Below are 25,104 nucleotides of genomic sequence, written 5' to 3'. Positions count from 1 at the left end.
TCTATTAATCCCACTGCCTGAAAATTAGAGTTTTTGTGGTCTCCCCTTGTGGTGGCTTATTCCTCATCTGTTCAGTATCTTTTGACCGTGAACTTGATCTGAGAGGATAACAGGAAGCCCCAGCTCGAGGTGCACCCCTCCAGAGAAGCTGGCATTTCTTTGGGTGGCGTCCTTACACAACTACCCATCTGGGCCCATTTAATACTAATTTTTCAGCTTGCTGTTTCCAGGACCTAAAGGGATGTTCACTTTAAACCCAAACCTTCCGGAGGACAGACCCTTGTAACAAAGTTAGGGAAGACCCTTTCTTTTTGTCCTAGCAAGAGTACTGGGTAGGACAATTTTTTTTCTCCTCTCCTTTTGTTGATGGTTGGAAAACTCTCAAAATCATTCATTCACGGAGGATATGCCCCTCTGGGATGTACAGTTCATGTGGGGGTCCTAGGACTAACTGGGAACTTTATACAGGTTCAAAGTCTTACCTCCCATCTCCATGACACCCCAAGGCCTTGATGACCAAGACCGTGAATCGCCGCTGTGGCTCTCTGCCTGAGCGTCGGCTTGGACTTTGGTTTCCAGCAGCTTTTCTGTTCTGGGCTTTTCCTTTTTTCAACGTTGCAGATATGCAAGAAAGTGTTTGGTGACAGTTCATCCAGAATTTCTAGTCTTGAAAATTCTTGCCAGTCATCTGACCAACTTGAAGGACAGAAAGGGAGGGATCGCTGGGCTTTGCGATGACCGCATCCGCATTTGTCCACACGCACACCCTCCCCGGCAGAGACCACCCACGTGTTTGCACTATTTCCAGCAGTTCTCAGAGGACCGTCACTCGCCCCCCACCTCCACTCCCCCTACCCCGGGAGGTTTGCACAGTTGTTGTCTGCAGACGCCAACAGCAGGTGCTGCTTCCCCAGGAATGCTGTTCCTCCTCTGTGCTCAGAGGTACTGGGATCCTGGTTCCTCCCCCGGAGGTCAGAGATTCTCTTTGGTTTGGGGTGTAAGTCTTGGAGGGTCAAAAGCTCCCCAGCACTACAGGCTGTAAGAATGAGGCAGGCCAAGAGACTGGGGGCAGGGGGGCACCGGGAATATGGTGTGAGGTTTGCTCCTGCAGTTCCCTGCCAGAAATCTCCGGGGCCGCGGCTCCCACTGGAGATGGACACGAATATACTGGTTTGCCTACCACTGGGCAGGTGAGTCCGAAGCGGGGATCGAGGAGAAGGAAAGCCTGGAGCGCAGCCCTCTGAAGCCGCCTGCTCTGACCCAGACATCAGCTGTGGAAGGTAATCATTGTATTTACATGTTCGTGAGTCCCTGTGCCAGATTCCTCCCTTGTTGGGGTCTTGGACAGGACCACTGGAGGTGTCGTCGACTGGGCTCCCTCACACCCTACCGTAAGCAGGGGATTTTTCTGCACTATGCTGTACAGCCTTTCGCAGACAGCCAGCCTCAACAACCAGTTCGCAAACCTAGTCCATTAGTACACCGAGGAAGTAACATACCAGGCCACATGAGGGTCTCATTCAGAAACGCAAGCATTTAACCAGTCAACAAATATGGTCAGTTTGGCTAGGATGGCATCCTCCTGCTTCACAAAATTCAGAGTGCCACGCAAACTTACACAGTAAAAACCATGGCTCTCGTGGGGGAAAGTAGAGCTGCGACATGGCCCTCAAAATAGTTCATCAGTGACACGCTAAACACAGACAGGAACCTAAGGGAAAAGGGTGGCACACTTATGTACCTGAAATTGTTTTGAAAAACCCATTCAAGCCATAATAAATATGGCCATTTGTCTAAAAGCCTGAAGCTTGCTTGCGCAAGGAAACACGGGGAGGGGCGCGGCCTGTGGGGTGCTGCGCGGTGGGGGGCAGGGAGTGCCCGACCCACACGGCATGGTGCGCGGGGTCTCCGGGCGCGGGGACGTGTGTGTGGGGATCGTGTACCCTACACACCTCAGTCCCGCTGGGGCACTTTTCTGTTTACCTTGCCAATAAAATCACACAAAATGCAACATGTACACTCTGTTCAAATCGTCCCGTTATTCTTCAGTCGCGTTGGAAAAAATTCACATTTCCGAACAGAGCGTCGCAGCAGAGTGGTAGTCTCGGGTCAGCAGCAAGCCATAGCCTGTCTCCGCCCTCATGGGAGTGACGCTGTAAGGAGGGAAACGAGAAGCCAACAATTGCACACAGCACGCTAGGAGCCCCTCCACTCACCTGTCGCAAGCGAACCCCAGAGGATGGTATCAGGTGGGGACTTTGGAGTGATCAGGTGAACAGCACCCGAATAAAACAGACTCTAGAGGGCTCCTGCGCCCCTTTTGTCTGATGAGGACAGTTGTCTGTGAACCAGGAAGCAGGTCCTCACCAAACACTGAATCTGCCAGCGCCTCGACCTTGGACTTCACAGCCTCCAGAACAGAGAGAAACGTGTTTCGTTTAAGCCCCCAAGGGGACTTAAGGGGACCAAGCAGGGCAGCAGGACAGTAGGGACGGATTTGCAGTGGGTGGTACTGGGGTCACTTCCTAGAGCTGATTTAACAGAGTCCCAGGGGGCTGGGGGGTGTTAATCAGGAATCGGCTGTGTCCCAGTTCTGGAGGCCAGAAGTCCTAGATCAAGGTGTCAGCAGGGGTGGGTCCTTCCTGGGCTGTGATGGAGAACCTGTTCCAGGCCCCTCGCCCTTGGCTTCAGTGGGTTGCCAACATCTTCGGCATTCTCTGACTTGTAGAAACACCAGTTCCTCTTCACGTGGCATTCTCCCCGTGTATCTGTGTCCAAACTACCCCCTTCAAAAAGAAAAAAGATTTTATTTATTTATTTATTTGGAGAGCCTGAATGGGGGAGGGGCAGAGGAAGAGGGAGAATCTTCAGCAGACTCCCCGCAGGGCTCCATCCCATGACCCTGAGATTATGACCCCCCAAATTACCCCTTTTATGAGGACAGTAGATATATTGAATTAGGGGCTACCCTCCACCAGTGGAACCCCATCCTAACCGATTACATCTGCAATAACCTTATTTCCAGATAAGGTCACATTCTGAGGTACAGAGGGCTAGAACTTCAACAAATGAATGCAGTTCCACCTTTCACAGCTGATAAGGAAAGACACCTTTAAGCAAGTGACATTTGAGCAAAACCCCTTGATAAAATGAGGGAGCGAGCCGCGCAGACATCGGAGGGAACAGTATTCCAAGAGGAGGGAACAGCAAACGTGAAGGTTGTGTGATGAGATGCGGACTAGCACGCTGAAGGAAGAGGCAGGATCACTGTGTCCAGAGGCATCAGGGAGAAGAGGGTTGAGAGATGAAGTGAGAAACAGAATGACTCATCAACAGGAAATCCATCAACTACGAGCCATAAAATTAACCGAATAAAAGGGGGAAAATTGATAAATTCAATGGAGACCAAAAAAAAAAAAAAAAAAAAATCCCAGCAGTCATCTCCAATACAAATCCTAAGGTATAAATAGACAAAAATTTCATCTTACGGTGAAGGATACACATCATATGAGTGGCGTGTGGTAAAGGCATTTCCATTAAGCAGAAATGCAGGGGAATAGCAGCTGTCACTGCTATAGCAGTGCCCCGCCAAGGTCGACATGGATGTTTCCGGAGTCTAGCTGAAGCGCTAAGAAAAGGAAACAAGCAGTGTGCTCATCATTGTTTGCAGATAATGTGCTCCAAGGTCACTCCCTTCCAAAGAAGGCATTTTCAAACTACGAGACGGGAGTCAGCCATCATTTACTCCTTCTTCTCGCATGTTCTGGGTCTATCTGCTTGCTGTCATCATGGCTACGCAGGAGAGCCTGGCCGGTTAGGATACGGCATGGGTGGAAGGGGGAGCATTTGTTCCCGTGGTGGGTGTGGGGGAGCTGACTTTTGTTAATGGCTTTAAAAGACCCCGGAAATACTAATGATGGGCTCAAATTAGCCAACTCTCAATTTAAGATACTCTATGGCAGTCTGACACTTCCAGGGGACACTGGAGCCCCCCGTCTCCTGCAGGCACAAGGCACAGGGCACTGATGATGAAAACCAGGCCAGATTTCCCACAACTCATAATGTTGTCGATACTTCTCTCTTCAGTCACGTTTAATCAACTGTTTAGCCTATCAGTGTTTTGTGTTAATTAAAACAGTTAATGATCATATTTTCTATTTCTAGAAGTTTTTTTTTTTTTTTTCTTTTGGAGAAGCTCTTTCAAATTACTTGCCCATACTTTACAGTCTCTTGTTCCTTGCTCCAAATTTTAAGCTTCCTTTTCATTTCCTTAAACACGTGAAACATAATTATCTCATTATGTGTCTGAGAATGCCAGAGTCTGCAGTTTTCTGGACATGGTTTTATGTCTGTGCTTCCAACAGCTCTCAGAGTGGGTTTTTCCCTGTTGTGTTTTGCAACTTTTCAGCAGTGAGTTGCCTCTTTTCCCTCAAAAGCTATCTGGGGGACGTTGTTGAAACCTGGCTGGAACTTTCATCCCTTCCGTGAATACTCACAGTTACCCTTTTTAAAAAGACGTTTTTACTCTTGTTACTTTGCAGTCGGAGAATGTCTCATGAGACGTCTCTAGATATCAGGTTGTCTGTTGTGTCGCATGTATGATTCATATTATAGGTTAAGGATGTTCTCTTCCCTGTTTAGAGAAAGGCGTGTTCTGCGATCACAGACACCAGTGTGGAGAACATATCCTGTTGGTGTTTAAACTTCAAGCTTAGCCAGCATTGGGGCCTTGTCTCCCTCCAGGGCTGCACCAGAATGACAGCTCACTGGCACCCTGACACGGGGGAAGGGCAAGTATAGAGACCGCCAGGTTCAGACCAGGCCTGCGGGTCCCCCTGAAGTCCTAAGGCATCAGCTTGGGCATGAGGCTTAAGGTGGGGAGAGATCCCAAGACTTTCTACCTAGGCCCCACTGTCCCACACCCAGCCTTGCTCCTCTGAAATCAAGAAAGAGCGAGAAGCTTGTGTAGAGTAGAAGCCTGAGAGGGAGTGGCAGCAGGTGGGGTCCCACCTGGGGGGCCTCTGTGACCAGGGTGTCCCCAAAGCCCTGTGGCCAGGGGCTTCGTGGGTTTTCGCTTGCTGTTGGGTGGAGGGTGCACACTTTCATTTTCAGAAGTGACCAGTTTCGGGCGATGCCTTATGTGGTCGCTCTACTCTCTGGTCAGCAGGGCAGGATGCGAAGCCAGGGAAGGTTGGAGTCGTGGAGTACAATGTGACTGACGTTTTACAAAGTTCATTGGGGCGCTGCTCCACGACAAAGGGGTCCAGAGGGGCCAGAGCAAAGGCAGGGGCTCGAGGAACTCCAGGCACAGGGAGGGGTCAAGGAGTCACTTGGGGCCCTCCGTCCGAAGCTCCCTGGCAAGTCACCCCTTCTTTCGGGTCCGCCGAGTGCGGAGAGGGGCCCCAGCTGCGCAGACCCGCCGGGCCGGACCTAAAACGAAGCCAGTCTGGCTTCCGGCCACGAGGCTGGCTCCGGAATGTTGGAGAAATCCCTGCATTTCCCCGGTAGACATGGAAGGGATCAGGTTACCTTCTAGTCTCGCGGACAGAAGGAGCCATTCGGGGAAAGGGGGCGCAGAGGGGCAGGGACGGTCGGAGGGCCCCGGCGGTGGTGCAGTGGGGTAGGGGAGAGAGGCCGAGCAGGGCCGGGCTGCCGGGGGACCCGCCGGGAGCGAGGTCGGGGGAAAGGAAGGGGAGGCCTCGGACGTGGAGCTGGTGGGGAGGGCGGCGCCAGCTCTCCGGGCCGGAGGCGGGGCGGACCCCGGGGTTCAGAGCCCGGCGGAGAGGCCCGCGGCGCCCACACTCCCGGGACCCGCGTCCTGGCTGCGGGCCGCTCTCCCCTGACCCGGCGGCGGCGGGGCTCCGCCCCAGCCCGGTCGCCCACCCCTGCCCGGCGCCGGGGAGCGGGCGCCCGCCCTCCGGCCCCCTCCGCGTCGCCGCGTCGCCGCCCTCCCCTGTCCCCCCGCGCCGGCCCCTCCCGCCCCTCCCCCTCCTCCCGCCCCTCCCCGCGGCCCCCGCCCGCGCGCGCCATTCCTCGCGGTCCTCCAGCCCAGCGTCCCGCCAGCCGCGTCCCGCCAGCCGCGTCTCGGCCATGGCGGGCCCGGGGCCGCGCCCCGCCAAGGGCTACCGGGTGGTGCTGCTGGGGAGCGTGGCGGTGGGCAAGACGGCGCTGGCCACGCAGTTCGCCTGCGGCCGCTTCCCGGAGCAGTGCGAGCCGTCGGTGGAGGAGCTCTTCAGCAAGGTGATCGAGGTGAACGCGGCGCCCGCGCTGCTGGAGATCGTGGACACCGTGGGCGCCGAGCACCTGGTCACCCTCAAGGACCTGTACATCAAGAACAGCGACGGCTTCGTGGTGCTCTACAGCGTGTGCAGCGAGGCCTCGTTCGAGGCGGTGCGGCCGCTGCGGGAGCGCATGGGCCGGCTGCGGGGGCCCAAGGCCGTGCCGCTCGTGCTCGTGGGCACCAAGGCCGACCTGGACGCCGAGCGCCAGGTGCTGACGGCGCGGGGCCGCGCGCTGGCCCGCGAGTGGCGCTGCCCGTTCCTGGAGGTCACGGCCAAGAGCAAACTCATGGTGGACCAGGTGTTCACGCAGGTGGTTCGCGAGATGGAGGCCCTGGCCCCGCCCGAGGCGGCGGCCCCGGCGCCCCCCAGCAATGCCCAGGATACGTGGTCGTCGGAGAGATTCATCGGCTGAGACCCACGGTTGCCTTCGAGGACGCCCAGCGCTTTTCTGATTCCCGAAGCTCAGCCGCCTCCCCCGCTTTGGAAAGAAAGTTACGGCGAGGACCCGGGGTTACCCCTCGCAACCCCCACTGCGCCTCCGCCGTCTGCGAGCTCCGAGGGGCTGGGGAAGCTTTGCTGCTTTGCTGACCTCTTGGAGGAAGCCCCAGATCCAGATCTTCTTCCTGTGTGGAGAGCCGCCCTTTCCCTCAAGTGGGGTTTGTTACGGGAGCCCCCCGCCCCCGCCCCGCCTTTTTGGACAACGAGGGCCGCGAACCCAAGACTCGGTGCGGCCCCTTCCGTGAGGTTTTCGTGTGTTTACCTCGGCCCTGCAGCCTCGAACGCAGAGGTCCTGTTTCCCCTCTGCGTGTTTCTAAATATAGGGATGACACGCGGCGGGCTTGAAGGGTGGTGCGCACCGGGGAGGGGAGAGGGAGCCGCTCGCCCAGGCCTTCCCTTCCGTAACTGACATCCCAGCGATGTTGCATCTGTCAATTGAGTGAAAATAAAGGGATCGGAAAAGGTGCTCGTTTTCAATATCGGTCTTTCTAGTACTGAGAGCTACAGTTCCTACAGAGCTACGGTTTGCATGCAGGGTTTCTGCTCCCCGGTTACGATCCGCCTCGCACGCTGGTAACCAGAGGGAAAATGGCCGCATCTGGCACGTATTTCTAGTTTCCAGAAGGTAGGCTGTCTCGTCTGATACCTGCATAGTTCACAGTGACCCAGGGACTGATGGAGGAGCAGACCATGTAAGGATCTTTTTATAGAGTTTTCCCATAAACGAGACAAGAAACTTTTCATGCACTAGTTTAAAAGTGCCGTTGTTTTATAACTTTAAGAATCTGTCTTTGATAGGAGTCTTGTGTGCCTATTTCCACAAATTAACGATTCTGCCTCACTCGCTACAACAAATCTTTCACATTTAGGAATCTAGCCTTACCACTTAAACATCTTCTAAAAGAAATAGCAAGAAAAACAAATCAAAGAAACAACGCTCAAAACTGTGCCAGTGACCTGAAAAAGTTCGTTTTATTACAGGAACGTTAAGTATAAAGTGATGGTTATGCATGGCTCTGGGAATTCTATTGACATCACATATGATGTGTGAACAGAAGTGTGGATTTTTTGCAACCTAAAAAGTATTTGTATTTTAGAACCTGACAGTGCCTGACAGCCAGTTCACCAGGGGAGAGGGTCAGCCTGGGTGTCCCCTGTCTTTTCTCTCTTCCTCTCTCCCTGGGACTTCGGGGCGGGGGGTGTTGGGCACTTATGTTTGAGCCCTTGAAGTACAGCTGACCCACTCCCTCTTCTGACCCTCTGTGTTCTGGGGTCACTCCTCCTGGCAGTGTTTCCTCACACCCCTTTCCAGAACCATCTCTAAGGGGACATTTCAAACACAGGGAGGTGGGGAGGGGGCCTGTGGAGGTGTGTGTGCGTTGGGGGAAAAGACCCTGTTGGCCTCAGCTATCTTTGTCCAAAGCTGCCCCTTCCTCTGCTGGAACAGAGGCAAAAAACCCAACACTCCTCCTGGACTGGGCGTTGAGCCGTGCAGAGAGAAAGCACACAGGGAGCAAATGGCGTCCTGTTTTCAGGCATGAAGCTGGGCCCCAAGGACAGCCAGCTGAGTGACCCCCCAGCCTGCCCGGCCTGTGTTTCTGACACCACCTGCCTGCTCTGAGGCCTCCTGGGAGGTCTTGAGTCCCTGGATTCCTGTGCCTCTGGATAATAGGTTCAATCCAGGAAAAAATGTACAAGCAGACATTTCTTCTTTTAGATTCCTAGGGCCACCTCAGATCTTCCAGTCAGACCCACGTTTCGGCTCAGGGCCCAGGGTGTTCGGCATGACAAATGATCAGGCCCACGTGATCAGCTCCTGTGACCTGAGGAATAGGTCTGAAGTAGTTTCTGGGTGTGTATGCGCACGTGTGCGCACACACAGGTAAAATTTAAGACCTACACACTAGATTTTCATTCTCCTCCTACCTTTCTTACTTCTAACCTAAGTCTGCGGCGCGCTCGCTGCCTGTGGTCCCTCTGGAGTGAAGAGCGGCCCAGATAACGCAAATGGCTTGACAAGGAGCAAATGTTCCCGGGGAGTAAGGCCCCGGCCCTGGGAAGCCGGTGTGCGAGCTCGCAGATGGTCTTACTGCAAGCCATTCACAGTTGGGCCCCGGGGCCTGGGCCCTGTGCTTGCTCAGCATCCCAGGGAAGGGTAAACCGGTTCCCAAATGGTTGTAACAGTCTCATACGCACACACTCTGGATGCTCCAAATGGTCTGCGGCCAAGTCTGTGCAGATGCCTGTCTTCCCTGTGTTGCGGTTTCCACGCGTGGCACTCAGAGTGCTGGTGACACTGCGAGCTCTGTTGGGGCTTTTATGACATGGGATTCCCTCTTCAGTGTGATGCCTGCTCTTTTTTGCCAGCTTTTAAAATTGTGGGATCTGTCCTTTGCTTCCCAGTTCTCCGAGGTTTCGTTCCGTCGCCGTGTTGGACAGCCTCTGCGACGGGTCCCGGGAACCCCCCTTCTGGTCCTCCTGCCCTGCCGGGCTCCCTCCTCCAGAGGTTGGGCAGGACCCAGGGGCTGTCTTCTCGGGAATATAACAGGACCATAGCAGTGGGCTGTCACTTCTGAGATTAAATCACGAACCACTGCCCCCTCCCTGCCCCGGTCTTGATCAGCCTTTCTCAGAGCCCGCGTTCTGTGGCAGGCTGGTGCCACGCAGGGACCGGCCTGGTGGAGACGGCCGTGTGGCAAGGAACGGAGGTCCCAGCCAGCACCTAGTGGGGGTCCAAGACTGGCCAACAGCTCCTGCTGGAGCTCGGGAGGAGACTCCTTTCCCAGCTGAGCCTTGGGATGAAGGCAGCCCACAGCCCACCCCTCTCTGCAGCCCGTGAGGGCCCCTGAGCAGAGGCCCCGGCTGAGCCGCCTCGAGTTGCCTGACGGGCCTGCAGACATTTATTGTTTTACCCCGGTAAGCTTCAAGGCGAGTTGTTCTGCAGCAACAGACACTACTAACAGCTCCAGGTACGCGGAGCAGGGGCCTGGCGAGCAAATACCCACACAGGCCAGGGCGGCTTGGGACCAGATGGCGGGCAGAGCCAAGGGGCATTCGGGGGAGTGTCAGCGGAGCACGAACGCACCCTGGACAGACCATTGGTGGGCGGCAGGGCTCGCAGGACCCCCCAGGGAGGTTGCCCAGGGAGGGAGAACAGCAGCGTGTCGCCTGCAGCAGCGTGGAGAGCAAATGGTGCGCCCACTGACACCCACGAGACTGTCAGGTGGTTTGCAGGCTGCTGCTGGCCTCTTCCTGAGCCTGGAGCACAGCGGGAAAAGAGAGGCCAATTGAGAGATCTGGGAAACTAGAAGGAATCAGTACTTGGTCGTTTTGAGAATTCACAGTTTCTCCAAATGGCAGAAGACGCTGAAACTAAGAAATGACTTCCTGGGGAATGTCAGATCTGGGAGAAGTTGGCAAGTGAAGCCAAGTATGACCGTCGAGGCCTCAGAAAGAGCAAAGGTGATCGCTCAGAGGGCCATTCAGTCATGTGATGGGCCCGTGACACAGAGTCATCCTCTGTCCCAGATTCTCTGACCCAGAGACAGGGCCTCTTGGAAATCCCCACAGCACCCCTCAGCCGTCCCAGGAGCCCAGGCTAGAGCAGGGCTCATCTCAAAGACCTTCGTGGGCAGGGCTTTCACCAATGGAGTGAACCCAATTCTCAAACAGATTTGTGGGTGTATCTTTTCTCTTATGGAGTTAACCCCAAATCACAGATCCACCAAGGTTTGGGGAAAAAATGTTTTCAACAAAAACAGCACTCACTTGGACTAAGAAAAGGACAGAGGCTTTCAAAGGGAAAAGAGATGCTGGTTTCCCCAACCTCCCACCCTGAACAATTCTACTGGAAGGAAGCAGGCTGAGAAGACTGCTTTGCTGCGAACATGTGCTTTCATTTAAAAAAATGGGGTCGGGGGTTGCCTGAGTGATGCAGTCAGTTAAGCAACCGACTCTTGGTTTCAGCTCAGGTCATGATCTCAGGGGCCTGGGAACAAGCCCAGCACTGGGCTCTGTGCTCAGCACAAAGTCTGCCTGAGATTCTCTCCTGCTCTCCTCTGCCCCTCCCGCTCGTTCTCGCTAAAATAAATAAATCTTAAAAAGGAGGGGGTGGATGGCTCAGAGGGCAAAATAAAGAGGTCAGACGACAGAGCCCAAAGCAATGGAGGATTATTTCCAGGACTTAAGACCTAACCAAAGGATTTCTTGGCCGGGTTTCAGAATTGCTATGGACCAGTGACTCCTTTGTGTCTCCCACTGCCCCCCTTTCTGACCAGGAGTGTCTAGACATGTTATCCTGTGTCAGTCCCACCACTGGACATAGTGGGGCACATGGCAGTGGGGAGGGAGCTAACTGGATCTGCAGACCCAGAGAAACTGTATTTGAGGACCCTGATCTTCGTCTGGACGAGGATGACGAAATGGTGAACTTTGAGATGATGAGACAAGGGAGACTACATTCCCCCATTTTGTATGTATATCCACAGCCCGTCATGGCGGTGGGGGAGTGAGTGAGTCCCAGCTCCGTCTCCCTCCGTCATGTTGCCGTCTAGCTAACTCCTGCCCCATAACAGGCAAGCAGGAAAGTATCCACGGCTGTGACAGTCACTGTCTGTCACTGGTCATGAGGCCATTGTTGATTTTTAAATTGTGATAAAATACACATAACACAAAGTTTACCATCCTAACTCTTTTTCAGGGTACCGTTCAGCGGTGTTTATGTACTTACATTATTGTATCACCCGCCCCAGAACTTTTTCTTGTCTTTTTTTTTTCTTTTTTAGAATTTTTATTTATTTGAGAAACAGTAGCAGAGGGAGAGAGAGAAGCAGGCTCCCAGGGAGCCCAGTGTGGGACTCGATCCCAGGACTCTGAAGCTGAAGGCAGACTCTTAACTGACTTAGCCACACAGTGCCCCCCACCCTGAACTTTTTCATTTGCAAAACTGAAACTCCATATGCATTAAACAATACCCCAGCCCTGGCACCCACCATTTCCCTGTCTCTCTGAACCCGACTACTCTAGGAACCTCACGCCAAGTGGACTCATACAGCGTTTGTCTTTCTGTGACCGTCCTCAAGTTCCACCCATGTTGGAGCACGTGACCAAATTTCCCTTCTTTTTAAGGATGACTACGTTCCGCTGTATGGATACACCATGTTAGGCTCCTCCATTGGCCTCTCAATGGGAACTGGCTTCCTTCCATTTTCTGGCTACGGTGAGTAATGGTGCTCGGACATGGGTATGCGGCTGTCTCTGCAACACCCTACTTTGGATAGACACCAGAACTGGAGCTCCTGGACCATATGCTAATTCTATTTTTAACTTTTTAAGAACCACCCTACAGTTTTCTGCAGTAGCACATTTCCACCAACACCGGCCGAGCACAAGCACTCTGATTTTTCCACATCCCCACCACCGCTGTAACCGTCTCTCTGTCTGTCTGTGTTTTCATAATAGCCATTCCAGTAGGTGAGAGGACGTCCCATTGTGCTGTTTGTTTCCGTAATGATGAATGACGTTGAGCCTCTTCTCACATGCTCATTGGCTGTTGGTATCCCTTCTCTGGAGAAATGCCTCTCCGAACTCGTTGTCCATTTTAAAACCAGGTGGGCTTTTTTGTTGTTAAGTATTAGACGTCCTCTGTATATTCTGGATATTAACCTCTTAGCAGATCTATGATTTGCAAATATTGTTTCCCATTCTGTAGTCTGCCCTTTGCTAGATACACATTTGATACACAATGATATACAAAACATTTTTTTTGATCACGTGCTTGGACACGCACACAAAATCTTAACACTTTCATGAAGTCCAGTTATCCAGTTTTTCTTCTGTTGCCTGTGCCTTTGGCATCATATCTAAGTTATTGCCAAATCTGAAGTTGTAAATGTTTTGACGAAAACGTAGGTTGGGTCTATTCTATCCCATGGACTGTGTCTGTCTTTAGGCCACTCCCACACTATTTGTAATAGTTTTGAAACCAGGAAGTGTGTCTTCCAGCTTTGGTGGTTCTTTTTTTTAAGATTGCTTTTCGCTATTCAGGATCCCTTGAGATCCCATACATATTTTAGGATCAGTTTTTCTATTTCGGCAAAAAAAAATGACATAGAGATTTTGGTAGGAATTGTTCTGAATTTATAGAAAGCTCCGGGTAGTTCTGACATCTTTACGATCTCTAACCTGCCCATCCACGGATGTGGAATGTACTTCCACTGACATCTTCTTCCCTTCAGCAGTGCTTGGTTCTCCTCACCGCACGGTCTTCCACCTCCTTGGTTAGGCTTAATCCCAGTATATTCTTCTTTTTGATGCTATTGTAAATGGGATTGTTTTCCTAATTTCCTTTTTGGATTGTTCATTGTTAGTGTATAGAAATGCAATTGATTTTTTTTTTTTGCACTGATTTTGTATCTTGCAACATTATGAATTTATTACTACTAACAGGTTTTTTATTTTTTTAATTTTTTAATTTTTTTTTAAAGATTTTATTTATTTGACAGAGAACACAAGTAGGCAGAGAGGCAGGCAGAGAGAGAGGAGGAAGCAGGCTCCCTGCTGAGCAGAGAGCTCGATGTGGGGCTCGATCCCAGGACCCTGAGATCATGACTTGAGCCGAAGGCAGTGGCTTTAACCCACTGAGCCACCCAGGTGCCCCCTAACAGGTTTTTTAAATAAAATATTTAAGGGGCGCCTGAATGGCTCACTCATCAAACATCTGTGACTTCAGCTCAGGTCATGATCTCAGGGTCCTGGGATCCAGCCCCGCATCTGGCTCTCTGCTCAGTGGGAAGCCTGTTTCTCCCTCTCCCACTCCCCCTTCTTGTGTTCCCTCTCTCCCTATCAAATAAATAAATGAAATCTTTAAAAACATGAAATATTTACGGTTTTCTGCATTTAAGATCATGTCATCTGAGAACAAAGATAGTTTTATTTCTTCTTTTTCAATTAGAAGGTCATAATAAGGGACGCCTGGGTGGCTCAGTGGGTTAAGCTGCTGCCTTTGGCTCGGGTCGTGATCCCAGAGCCCTGGGATCGAGTCCCACATCGGGCTTCTCGCTCGGCGGGGAGCCTGCCTCTCTCTCTGCCTCTGCCTGCCTCTCTGCCTGCTTGTGCGCTTTCTCTCTCTCTCTCTTTCTGACAAATAAATGAAATCTTAAAAAAAAAAAAAAGAAGAAGGTCATAATAATTATTATTATTTTTTGCTTGCCTAATTGCTCTGGCTAGGACCTCCTTTACTATCATGAACAGAAGTGGTGAAAGCTTGTTTCCTTACCTTCCTCCAGATCTTAGAGGAAAAGCTTCGTCTCATCATCGCGTATGATGTTCACTGCGGACTCCTCCTATATCCCTTCTGTTATGTTTAGTTTCCTTCTATTCGTAGTTCGTGGAGTGTTTTTATCATGGAAGGATATTGAAATTTGTCCAGTAACTATTTTTGGGTCAAGTGAGGTGGTCATGCAGGTTTTCCCCCTTCATCGTGTCAGTGTGCTGTGTTACATCAATGGATTTCTTTTTTTTTTTTAAAGATTTTATTTATTTATTTGACAGAGAGAGATCACAAGTAGACAGAGAGGCAGGCAGAGAGAGAGAGAGAGGGAAGCAGGCTTCTTGCTGAGCAGAGAGCCCGACGCGGGACTCGATCCCAGGACCCTGAGATCATGACCTGAGCCGAAGGCAGCGGCTTAACCCACTGAGCCACCCAGGCGCCCGGATTTCTTTTTTTAAAATGGATTTTATTTATTTATTTGACAGAGAAAGACACACAGAGGGAGAGAGGAATGGAAGTACCAAGAGGTGCCACCAAGATCCCACTTCGTTCCCGGGAATAATAGTGAGAGGAGCTGGTCCCTCTCCCACCCCTTGACTCCCCGATTCCTGTATTTGGGCTTTGGGAAAAACAGCACCAAATAAACAAGTGACTGTGTTATGACTGTCATTTAGATAATGTCACAACCTGTGAGAAGCAGGGCCTTCCTCTCAGAGTGTCGTCTCCCACCTGGCGCTCACCTGAGTCCTCACCAGACCATCAGGCCTTTTCTCGGTCGCGTGTTCTGAAGGAGTCCATGTGTGTCACTCATTGCTTTGCTTCTTTTGCTATAAAATTAATCTCTTTATCTGATAAATGTTCTGTGGGATACCAGAAAGGTCCACAAGGCATACTGTAAATCTGCGGGCGGTAGAGTGGACAGAAGCGTTACAAGCAGGGAAAGCGAGTTCGTGTCCAGACTGAATGTCTGTGCCAGTGAGAACCGATGGCTGTTCCTTCCACGATGGAAGAGATCGAACGTAATCTGTCTTCCACCAAGCTGTTCCCCCAGGAAATGGCACCGTGTCAGGGGCTCCACATTCGTTTCTGCTCTTGGTAGGTTAGATTCCCAATGGTGATGATGTCCAGGTCAGACCTGGTAAGGCCAAGTCCAGGACACTGAGCCCACACATAGCCTCCAGCCCTGCCCCCTTGGCCGCTCTGTACATGAGCCATTGCACAAGCATCTGGATGGCTGGCTGCTGTCCCAGAATGGACTGTCCCATCCAGCTGGTTCCTGAGAGCCTGCTTGGCAACAGATGCCTTTGGACAAGCATTCGCACATGACAGAGGGTCTTCCCAGTCCATGTCTGCCCAGAGAGGTCCCTCCTCATGTGCCCTCCCAGATCATATTGTTACCAACCTTGCAATGTGGTTTTTTCCTAAGGCTCTGGTGATCCAGCCAAGCCATTAGCAACCACCCATGAATCAACACAGAGTCATACTTCTGGACATCTTTCAGGCCAGGCAAGGTGGACAACGGCCAAACGCGGTGCTTGAAGTCATGACCACTGAGAGGATTTTCCTTCGTCTCTGTCCTTTCAGGCCACCACATGAATGCTTGAGCCATCCAGTTCTGGACCATCTGTACACCAGGATCAAGGTTTTTCCTTCTCAAACAGCTGGTCATAAAGACCTCACTGTGAGGTCATAGGCTTGGATTGTGGGCGAGGACAAAATGCAGCTGGAGAAGGTGAGAGACCAGCCCCTCAGCACCATATGGACAGACTCTGTAGATACCCGGCACCAAAGATCTCACCGTGGTCGCTCAGGGCCCCCCAGCCTCCCAGTCTGCGTATATGCCTACTCGCTGTCACGGCCATGGGGGAGCTGGAGCCGGGCCTCACAGCGAGATCGTGGCATTCTCCTGCTGCACAGAAACAATCTCAGAGGATCCCAACGTCAGCGAGACAAGGCCGCTCTGTGACCGGGATGGGTCAAGACACATGGAGGGTGCCTGGCGGCTCAGTGGGTTAAGCCTTTGCCTTCCGCTCAGGTCATGGTCTCAGGGTCCTGGGATCGAGCCCCGCATCGGGCTCTCTGCTCAGCAGGGAGCCTGCTTCCTCCTCTCTCTCTGCCTGCCTCTCTGCCTACTTGTGATCTCTGTCAAGTAAATAAATAAGATCTTAAAAAAAAAAAAAACAAGACACACGGAGCCCTTGGGAATCATGTCTGAATATGGACAGAAATAGGAATAATTCCAAAACCACAGATCTGACCGAACACGCCCCCTCTCATGGTTTCTATTAGTGACCACTGCTTTTCACCAGTTACAGCTGACCCTTGTACATCGTGAGGTTTGGGGGTGCAGACACCCAGCCGTGCAGTTGGAAATCCACGTAGGACTTACGACTCCCCCAGTGCTGATAGCCTCCAGTTGCCGGGAAGGCTCACCGAGGACAGAAACAATGCTCAGCTGCTGTCCTGCATGTAGTGTAAGCTGTATTCTCACCATGAAATAAGCCAGAGAAAAGAGGATGTTAGTAAGAAAATCGTAAAGGAGAGAAAATACAGTTCACAGCACTGGACTGTATCTATCGAAACTATCCATGTCCAAGCGGTCCTACACAGTCCAAACCCATGTTGTTCAAGGGTCAACCGTGCAGCCTCCCCTCCTTCTAGATAAGACGTACTACGACCATAGTCTGTCCTGAAATGCCCCCCACTTCCCGACAGCATCCATTCCAGAGCAAAACCCTACTTTCTTGAACCGGCACTAAAGTCACCTCCTACGAGCCTGAATCCAAGTGCTTTCTAGTTCCTTCTCGCTGAGACACGCCAGGGCCCCCAGGGTGTGAGCTCCCTCACCGGCTCAACAACAGCTGTTCCTGTGGGCTTTAGCTGGAGGACACTGGTGCTGCCCACGGCTCGTCTGTGGAAGGCCACACCACTTCCGATAGCAAATCGCGTGGCGGGCAGGGAGCAGGCGACAGAGCCGCTGTGGGTGATCTCGCAGGGCTTGACTTCATAGACAATCAGGTGCTTATCAAACTTCTGCAAGAGTTAGAGGAGGAGGCTCTTGGTGTCTTGGGGGTAGGGAAGGGTCGGCCCGTGCACCTGACCCTGGAGTCAGGAGCTGATGGAACCACCAGAGTGGCCATCCCAGGCTCCGGGCCACACACAGAGCCACTTCTGCTGCTAACGTCCCCGCCAGTCCCCGCCAGTTCCCGCCGGTCCCCGCTGTCCCAGCCGCCCCCATCTAGGCAGCTGGGAGGAGGCACTGAAACCTGCTCAGAAAGCGCCCCCCCCATGACCTTACCCGTCTGCCGCAAAGAGCAGGGGCCAGGGGTTCAGCCCCACCCCGTTCCCACCCCCAGCTCTGCGGGGAGGGCGCACAGTTGGCAGAACCACACTCCCATCTGGACCCGAGATGCAGGGAATAGGGCGCTGTTAGCAACCCCAAAGGTGGCCCTGAGCAGCTGTCTACGCCCTTCCAGAATGTTTTCGTTCCTCCTTTTTCCTTTTTTAAAAATGAAACAAATATTTAAATTTAATCCTACTGGGGTCAACTTCTGACTGGCAGCCATGTGACCCTTGCTAGTTCAGCTCGCTCCTTCCCTTGGCTGGGGGAGGGGCAAACCCTTGGCTGGGGGAGGGGCAAACCCTTGGCTGGGGGAGGGGCGAACCCTTGGCTGCTTCCTTTCCCTGTGGTTCCCTCTTTCGGACTTTTTCCAGCCCCCCACCCCCAGGGCATCCCCAGCCAGGGTGCACCAGGACGGGCTGCCCTGACATGAGTCTGGCAGGGTACGGGGCTCTCAGGAGTCCGCAGGAGGTGGGGGGAGCCCCCTGAACGAGTCCGTCCTGTCTCCTCCTCCACAAGCTCCCCTGGGGCCAAGTTCGGAACCTCAGGCACCAGTCCCGTCATCAGCTGTGACAGAAATTGGCTCTTGTGGTCCGCTGGAGAGGACAAACCCGTGGGGGAGTGGGGCCCGAGGTGAGTGGTGTGGGGGCCACGAGGGGGTTGTAGGTGAAACGAGGGGAGATATTCAGTCCACAAAGAACAGAGGTCCCTGAGCTGTCTGAGGGCATCTGAAGGAGAGAAGGAGTCGAGTATTCCCTTCGGAGAGCCGTCCTGTAGGGAGTGAACCCTGTGGCCCCTGAACTGGGCCTCCACGACCAGCCTGGGGTGCCTTCCTAGAACCTCAGCTCAGGAGGTCAAGGGCTTCTGGAAGGAGACCACTGAGCCTGGCCTCCCAAACACCTGTCATACTGGCCTCTCGTAAAGTCCCTCTTGGCCTCGGGTGAGGCCCAGCCCCATTCCAGAGAGGACCTTGTGCTGCTGGAAAGGTGTATCCTGTAGCCCTGGCCAGGAGAAAGGACTTATTTGGAAACAGCGAGCATTTTCCTGGATCTCAGGCTGCTATTTAGAGAGGCCTGGATCGGGGAACACAGGGCAGCTGTGGGCAGGTCACAGCGGCGGGGGGGCAGGGCCGCAGTCAGGAGAAGCCCAGGACACTGGTCCCCTCGTGGTGCTTGTGCTCTGACAACTTTGGGACAAACCCACCAGAGGCAGGGAGGGAGTCTCCACCAGCTCCCTTAATGGTGGTGGATTTGGGGGGCCTCTAGGGTGACTTGGAGGGAGGGGTATCTCTCCATTCCCCCTCTGACACAGAAGGAGGTCCCTGCTCAGAGTGTAAGGTGACACCAGCGGGGGAGAGGATGCCTCTGTGGGAACTGTCCAGGGCCCACCCAGCGTGGGAGGAGGAAAGCAAGTCTTTTGGTTTCCAAGGCTTCAAAAATTAGTCTAACCCCTGGGAGGGAGGGGACAGTGAGGGAAGCCTCAGCCTGGAGCTGGGCATGGAGACCTTTGGGTTTGCTTTTCTGTGTTAGAGCAGGAAGGTATAAGCCATCACCTTACTTAAATGGGATATAAAATATTAACAGACCTTTCCTTGACAAACTTGTTTGTTGTTATAGACAGAAATCTGGGTGTGGGTTCCGCTGGGATTTGTTTTATTTGGAAGCAAGAAGCTCCTACAGCTGGTGTAGGGGAGGAAGTGCACATCGGCACAAACTGAAACTTTGTAAAACGAGCTCAATAAAATCTGTCCTTAAGTTACAAAAAGTAAAAGCTTTCAGGAAAGGGTTCCATATGCTACTATCAAAAAACAAAATATGAGAAAGTTCTTAATGTTTTTATAGGGTATCTTTTCTTCTCCAATGCTGATGCTACTTTTAAAATATTCAAACACGAGGCACCTGGGTGGCTCAGTGGGTTAAAGCCTCTGCCTTCGGCTCAGGTCATGGTTCCAGGGTCCTGGGATCCAGCCCCACATCGGACTCTCTGCTCAGCGGGGAGCCTGTTTCCTCCTCTCTCTGCCTGCCTCTCTGCCTACTTGTGATCTCTGTCAAAAAATAAATAAAATCTTAAAAAAAATCTTTAAAAAAATAAAATATTCAAACACTCAGGGTAAGTAGTGTGATCTGGTAAATAGTTTTCATTCATTCATTCATCCATCCACATGGGTGTGGAGCCCAACACAGGAAAACTTGAACTCACAACCCTAAGCTCAAGACCTGAGCTGAGATCAAGATTCAGAGGAGCGCCTGGTGACTCAGTGGGTTAAACAGAGACTCTTGGTTTCAGCTTTGGCCTTGATCTCAGGGCCAGGGATCAAATCCCACCTGGTGTGGAGCCTGCCTCAGACCCTCTCTCCCCTCGCTCTCCCACTCTCTCTTCTCCCTCTAAAAAAATGTAATGATCATACGAATTGAGGCAAACAGTGGTAATTTACATGCAATAGGAATAGGTTCTGGAAGCTCGATGCCCTCACATCCAGGCTGGACAAAGTCCACTAGAGCACAGCGAGAGACATAGCTCACAGCACAGGCAACGACAGACGGGATGACTCGCCCACTGAAGACGGGCTGTTGCTGGGTCCGCCCTGCTCAAGCGTCCCTAGATCCTCCCCAGCTTCTCTAACACCCGGGGCAGGAGTGCGTATGCGTGGAGGGCCCCCCCCGCCCGGCCAAGCTCAGACAACCATGACTGTCTCCTTGGGGTGGCCGCTGCTGGCTGCTGTGGGGTGAGGCTGCTCACCATGCCCCCCCTCCAGACAAGCCGCCCCATGGACAGTAGCTCCAGCAGCAGACCTGGACCCTCCCCACACGTGTCCCCACTTGGCCATCTCCCTCGACTTCGGCCTCTGAGATAAGACACGGAGGGAGCTGCTGCTTTCCTCCAAGGACCCTGGCGGGAAGGAGTGTTTCCTGCAACATGACTTCCTGATGGGTCACCACCTTCGAGGGGGGCATTTCTGGACAAGGTCAGGGGGAAAAGCTGTCAGCGCTGCCACCCCAAACCCTCATGTATTCAGAACCGCTCAACCAGGGTGAAAACACCCAGTTTCCCCCTGAGTGTGCAGTGTAGGGACTCAGCGGGAGAGGAAAGACGCCAAGTGCTCCTGGGGTCTGCAGTGACCGCTTCAGGACACTTCATTGCTAAACCACTGAGGGAAATGTCTTGTCTGTGGCCCTGGAGGTACTCCCCAGCACCTGCTCCCTGAGAGGCAGCCTGTGTCAGGGAGCTGGGTGGGCCCTGCTCAGACAGGAGGAGAACCTGCCTGTGAGAGGGCAGGAGATCCTGCAGGCCCCTGCGACCCCAGGGCCCTTTGTGGGGAGCCAGGCTTCAGGAAAGAGTCTCCGCGGGGTCACACGCGAAAATGGAGTTCCTAGAGCCTTAGGCACCTGCCAGCCCTCCGGCAGTTCTGGTGGCCTCGGACTGAGCACTGCAGGGGAGCATGGGGGGGGTGGGGACTGAGCACTGGCAGTGGGGAGAGGGCAGGCCGACCAGTACCTGGCCGTGGACATCAGGGGATGCCCGGAGTCCCCAGCGCTCCTTCCTTTACCCTGCGCTGCGCTCAGCACAGAGGACGCGCTCGGGATGTCGAGGCTGGAGTGGGGCGGGGACACCCCCAGGGACCCCGCCCTCCCCGCACCCCCCACCCCCGTACCCCACTCCGCTGCAGCAGCCCAGAGGCTGCCCTTGTGCCACCAAGCTTCCTGCGCCCCCGAGCTGGGCTAGGTTGGGGATGGGGGGGTCCTGGGCGCCCGGGCGGAGGCACAGCCGAGAGCGAAGGCGGCCCCGGGTCTTCCCCTCTGCGCAGCAGTCCCTGGCCGGGTGGCTCGTGTCCCCGCCCGCTCTCCGGAAGGCAGGAACCGCCACGTCCCCCGAGTGTCCCGCCTGCTCCCAGCGCAGCGGCCTGAGATGGCGCGGGAGACCGGGCGCTGCGCGCGTCCCTGACCCCCGCCGCCCCAGGTGCCCTCTGCCCGGACACGCGCGTCCCTCCCGGGCTCCAGAGCTGGGCCTGGAGGTCGCGTCCAGACCCTCAGTGGGGGTGGCGGGGGGAGGGACAGGGGGCGCGCCGCTGGTGGGAGGAGGGCAGGCTGCGTCGGGGCCGTGTCCCCGTGTCCCCTCTGGAGCGCCCTGGGACCGGCCTCCAGGGCCTCGGGGCGGAGCGCTGCCAGCCTGGTCCCGGGTTCCGCGGGTTCTCAGTCTGCGCTTTCGCACCGGCCCAAGCTCCCGGCAATGCTCCGTGGGAGACAATTTCTACACCTGATTTTCTTTTTAGAATTTTTTTAAAGATTTTATTAATTTATTTGACAGAGAGAGATCATAAGTAGGCAGAGAGGCAGGCAGAGAGAGAGAAGAGGAAGCGGACTCCCTGCTGAGCAGAGAGCCCCATGCGATGCGGGACTCAATCCCAGGGTCCTGGGATCATGACCTGAGCGGAAGGCAGAGGCTTCAACCCACTGAGCCACCCAGGCGCCCCTACACCTGGTTTTCTTACCGGTTTCTGAGCTCGCCTCTGTCCAACACTCATGCAGCGTTGCCTGCATCTCAAGTGCCTTCAGGAAGAGACTGAAGGCAGAACACATGGGGAGAGGAAAAGAGAGTATGTGGGAATCCTCTGGTGGTCCACGGGGCCCAACATTCCAAAGCTGCTTCTGCAGGGCCGGTGCTCAAGGACCAAGGCCAAGGTCACATTTCCCACAGTCCCCTAGAAGGGGGGGTGTCACTGCTGGCTCAAGTGCAAGGTGGGGAGAGGGGGTCGTGATTTGTGACGCTGCTGCTTTGGGAAGCCAGATCGCAGAGCCTTTGGCTGAGCAGCTGAGCTGTTGGGCCCTAGAGTCGGGCCGCAAGCTTCGTCTCCTTCAGAGCAAGATTTCTAGCCCAGATCCTCTCCCTCTGCGTGTTTACCGGACAGGACCTTAGTCTGGCCTGGGAGACAGGCTGCTCTGCCTTTCCTGTAAAGGAGAACAGGGTGCCCATAAGCCGGTTTTCATTTTCTATTCCTAACATTTCCCTTTGTGAAATTATTCTGCCACAACTCTCTCCCGTATGTTTCCTCGTAAAGTCCCCCTCAGCTCTCTGTTCTTCCCCAGGAAGCGCTTTCCGCCAGTAGACGCGCTCAGACGGATCTCCAAGTGTCGCCTCAGTTCCCTCCAGGGGAGCATTTTTCCCTAGGAAAACCCTTCATGCCTGTCCTGGTGCCCAGGTGTGGAAACAAAAGGAAGCCGTACAAACAGGTCGACCTACCGTTTGGCGACATGAGGGAATTTGAGAGAACTTCTTCTACAACATGGAATGTCTTGCCGGCGTCCCTTCGGGTTTCAATGTGCCTCTTTTCTCTGTGGAAAAGTCGTTAACTGCCGGTTACTCATTACCAAGGGTTTGAACGTCTGCAGCTCGAGGTCAGTCATCCAGAAATGCTTCTAAATATATAACTGAAACAACTAAAAAAGGTGTACTTTAACGCCCATAGCTAAATAAGTTCGTTGGGACGAAATGCTGGGAAGGTTAGCAAAGCCGGGCAGGTTCTGTGCACGGTGACGGCTCTGCCCTCCAGCAGGAACAACATCGGTCCCCACAGGTAAATGTCCCAGACTTTGCTCCTGACACGGGCAAGACCTCAGTACCCACAACAGGCAGGGGCCGACCCAGGCCTTCAACTGTTCCTCTTTCCCCCAGCGATGGGGGATTGACTTCAAAGCCTGAAGCAAGAGCCTCTTCCCACCCAGCCCTGGACTAGCCCTGGGCCTTTCCTCCACAGGGACCTCCCTCAGCAAGGACACCCCCACTCCGAGGCAGAGCACCCCCTTCCCGGCTATCAGCAGAGACAACCAAATCACCTGTCAGCACACAGACGGAGCTCACCATAGGTCTCCTGGGCGGGGGCAGTAGGGCCTCCGTGGGGAATAACCTTCTGGAAGCCTGTGCCTGCTCTGGCGGCAGAACTGTGCCTGTCTCTGGAGTGGGCAGGCAACAGGGCTAGCCCACTGGGCCCAGAACACAGCATTCCTGGCACCATTCATGCCAGGGCCTGTGTCAAGGACAGACAGGACTCGGGCTGCAGGGGGGGCCTCAGGCAGCACTCCGACCCCATGGACCCCATGTCCCAGTGTGGCCTTGCGCAGATAAGAACATGGGTCCCTCCCTACCTGCAGGATGTGGGGCCAGAGCAGGGGTCCTGGGGAGTCTGCAGGCCCAGGCTGCCATCAGAAAGAGTCCCTGCCCAGTCACCCCCTCCAGGCCTTGACAAGCAGGTCCCAGCCCAGAAGGCCTCAGGCTCTAAGGGCCCACGCCCTGCAGGGTCCGCTGCCCATCTCTGCAGCAGGGGGGCTGGGGCCCTGAGACAGGACAGTCTCTGGGTCTGGTCTGCTGGGCTGACACTGTGTCTACCTTTTCTCCCCCGAGCCTGGCGATCTTCGGGGAAGTCCCCTCCGATGCAGCTCTTTCTCCCATCCTACCGCAGGCCGGGGAGAGCCGGCTGGTGCTGCTCTGAGCCTCACTGCCTGGCCTCTGCCCAAACCCCACCCACCCAGGGTCCCTCAGTCGGTCCCTGGCTTTCCCCCCTAACAAGGAGAGGCCCAGAAGCTGATCAGGTCCCTGCAAGAAAGCTCCCAGGAAGTGGAGGGATTGGTTGGCCATTCCGGATCCATTTGTGAGGCTAGAACCAGGCTGACCTTGCTCAAGGTCAGGCTTGTCTGGGCAGGGCACTTGAAGCCTGTCCACCCCCATCCCTGCAGGAAGGACCCCAAACCCAAGGGCAGAAGAAGGGGGCCTGCCAGGGAGCTTCACACTGAGGCTCTAGTCTCTGGAGTCCCCTCCCCTGGGACACCTGGTCCCTGCCTCCATCTGAACCCCCACCCCGGGCCCCCTCTCCTCGTGGGAGCCTCTCAAATGTGGATCATGATCTGTCACTGGCTTTGTCCCTTGATAAAGTCTTCTCAGCGGGACCTGAGGGAAGGCTTTTCTGGGGCCAGGGCCCCTCCCCTTTTGTGACCCCAACCCAGAGGGGCAGGGAGCAGGCAGGAGGAGGGTAGGGACAAGTGGGGACAGCATTCAAAGGCAGGTCTGCCAGCGACCAGAGGCTCCAGAGAGAGCCCCTGAGACCAGGGGGCATCCCTGCCAAAATGCCAGAGAAGGAGGGGCAAGAGGAACCCCCCATCATGGGCAGGGTCTCCCTCCAGCCCCTCCAGGGACCAGGCTGGCCCCCATTTCCAGGCGTGGGCCCCTGCAGGGCCGAACCCCCAGGGAAAGAACACCACCCATGTGCAGGATCACACTGTCCCAGACACTGTAGCTGAACCCCGAAATACTGGGGTCACACCGCAGGAAACAGCCCAGTTAGAAAGTCACGTGTCCACAGAGAGAGCCCTGCTGCTGGGGTGTGATGGGACAGGGACTGCTGGCTCCTCGGACCCGGAGGGAGGGGAAGCCCAGAGCAGCAGCCCCCCAGGGAGAGCCCCCAGTGCCTCCCCCACCCCGTAGCCCACCAGAGTGGAGCAGGGCGGCTCGTTCTCACCCCGCGTGACCATCCTCCAGGAGGCTCATGCATCCTCAGCCACAGAAATCCCCGGGGAATCGGCTCAGGCCCAAGTGGACAGAAGCCACTGGTTCCAGACCCGCCCGGGGGACTCTCACGTGTGGCCAGAATGGAGGTCCACTGGGGTCCCAACAGCATGGAGGGCAAGCAGTGGGCTGGGGTCTCCCCACAGCCCGGCCGGTAGGTC

The 25,104-nt window shown here is 54.5% G+C and overlaps 1 protein-coding gene and 1 long non-coding RNA gene across 2 annotated transcripts; one reads left to right on the top strand and one right to left on the bottom strand.

The window, feature by feature from the left end:
* Positions 1-5,987: 5,987 nt before the first annotated feature.
* On the top strand, positions 5,988-7,245 carry LOC125103665 (ras-related protein Rap-2c-like). Its single transcript, XM_047735360.1, has one exon. It carries the CDS (start codon positions 6,091-6,093, stop codon positions 6,691-6,693), a length of 603 nt encoding a protein of 200 aa, XP_047591316.1. The 5' UTR covers positions 5,988-6,090; the 3' UTR covers positions 6,694-7,245.
* Positions 7,246-21,839: 14,594 nt separating this feature from the next.
* Positions 21,840-23,965, bottom strand: LOC125105507 (uncharacterized). Its single transcript, XR_007128920.1, has 4 exons — positions 23,530-23,965; positions 23,246-23,411; positions 22,628-22,815; positions 21,840-22,335 (listed from the first exon to the last, which is right to left on the bottom strand). It is a non-coding gene; the product is annotated as an uncharacterized LOC125105507 (long non-coding RNA).
* Positions 23,966-25,104: the final 1,139 nt, after the last annotated feature.

This window comes from Lutra lutra, chromosome 7 (genome assembly GCF_902655055.1).
Source record: "Lutra lutra chromosome 7, mLutLut1.2, whole genome shotgun sequence".
NCBI lineage: Eukaryota > Metazoa > Chordata > Mammalia > Carnivora > Mustelidae > Lutra > Lutra lutra.
This window is presented reverse-complemented; position numbering and strand designations above follow the sequence as displayed.

Coding starts and splice junctions, on each gene's coding strand:
- LOC125103665 (XM_047735360.1), top strand. CDS start 6,091: ATGGCGGGCCCGGGGCCGCGCCCCGCCAAGGGCTACCGGGTGGTGCTG.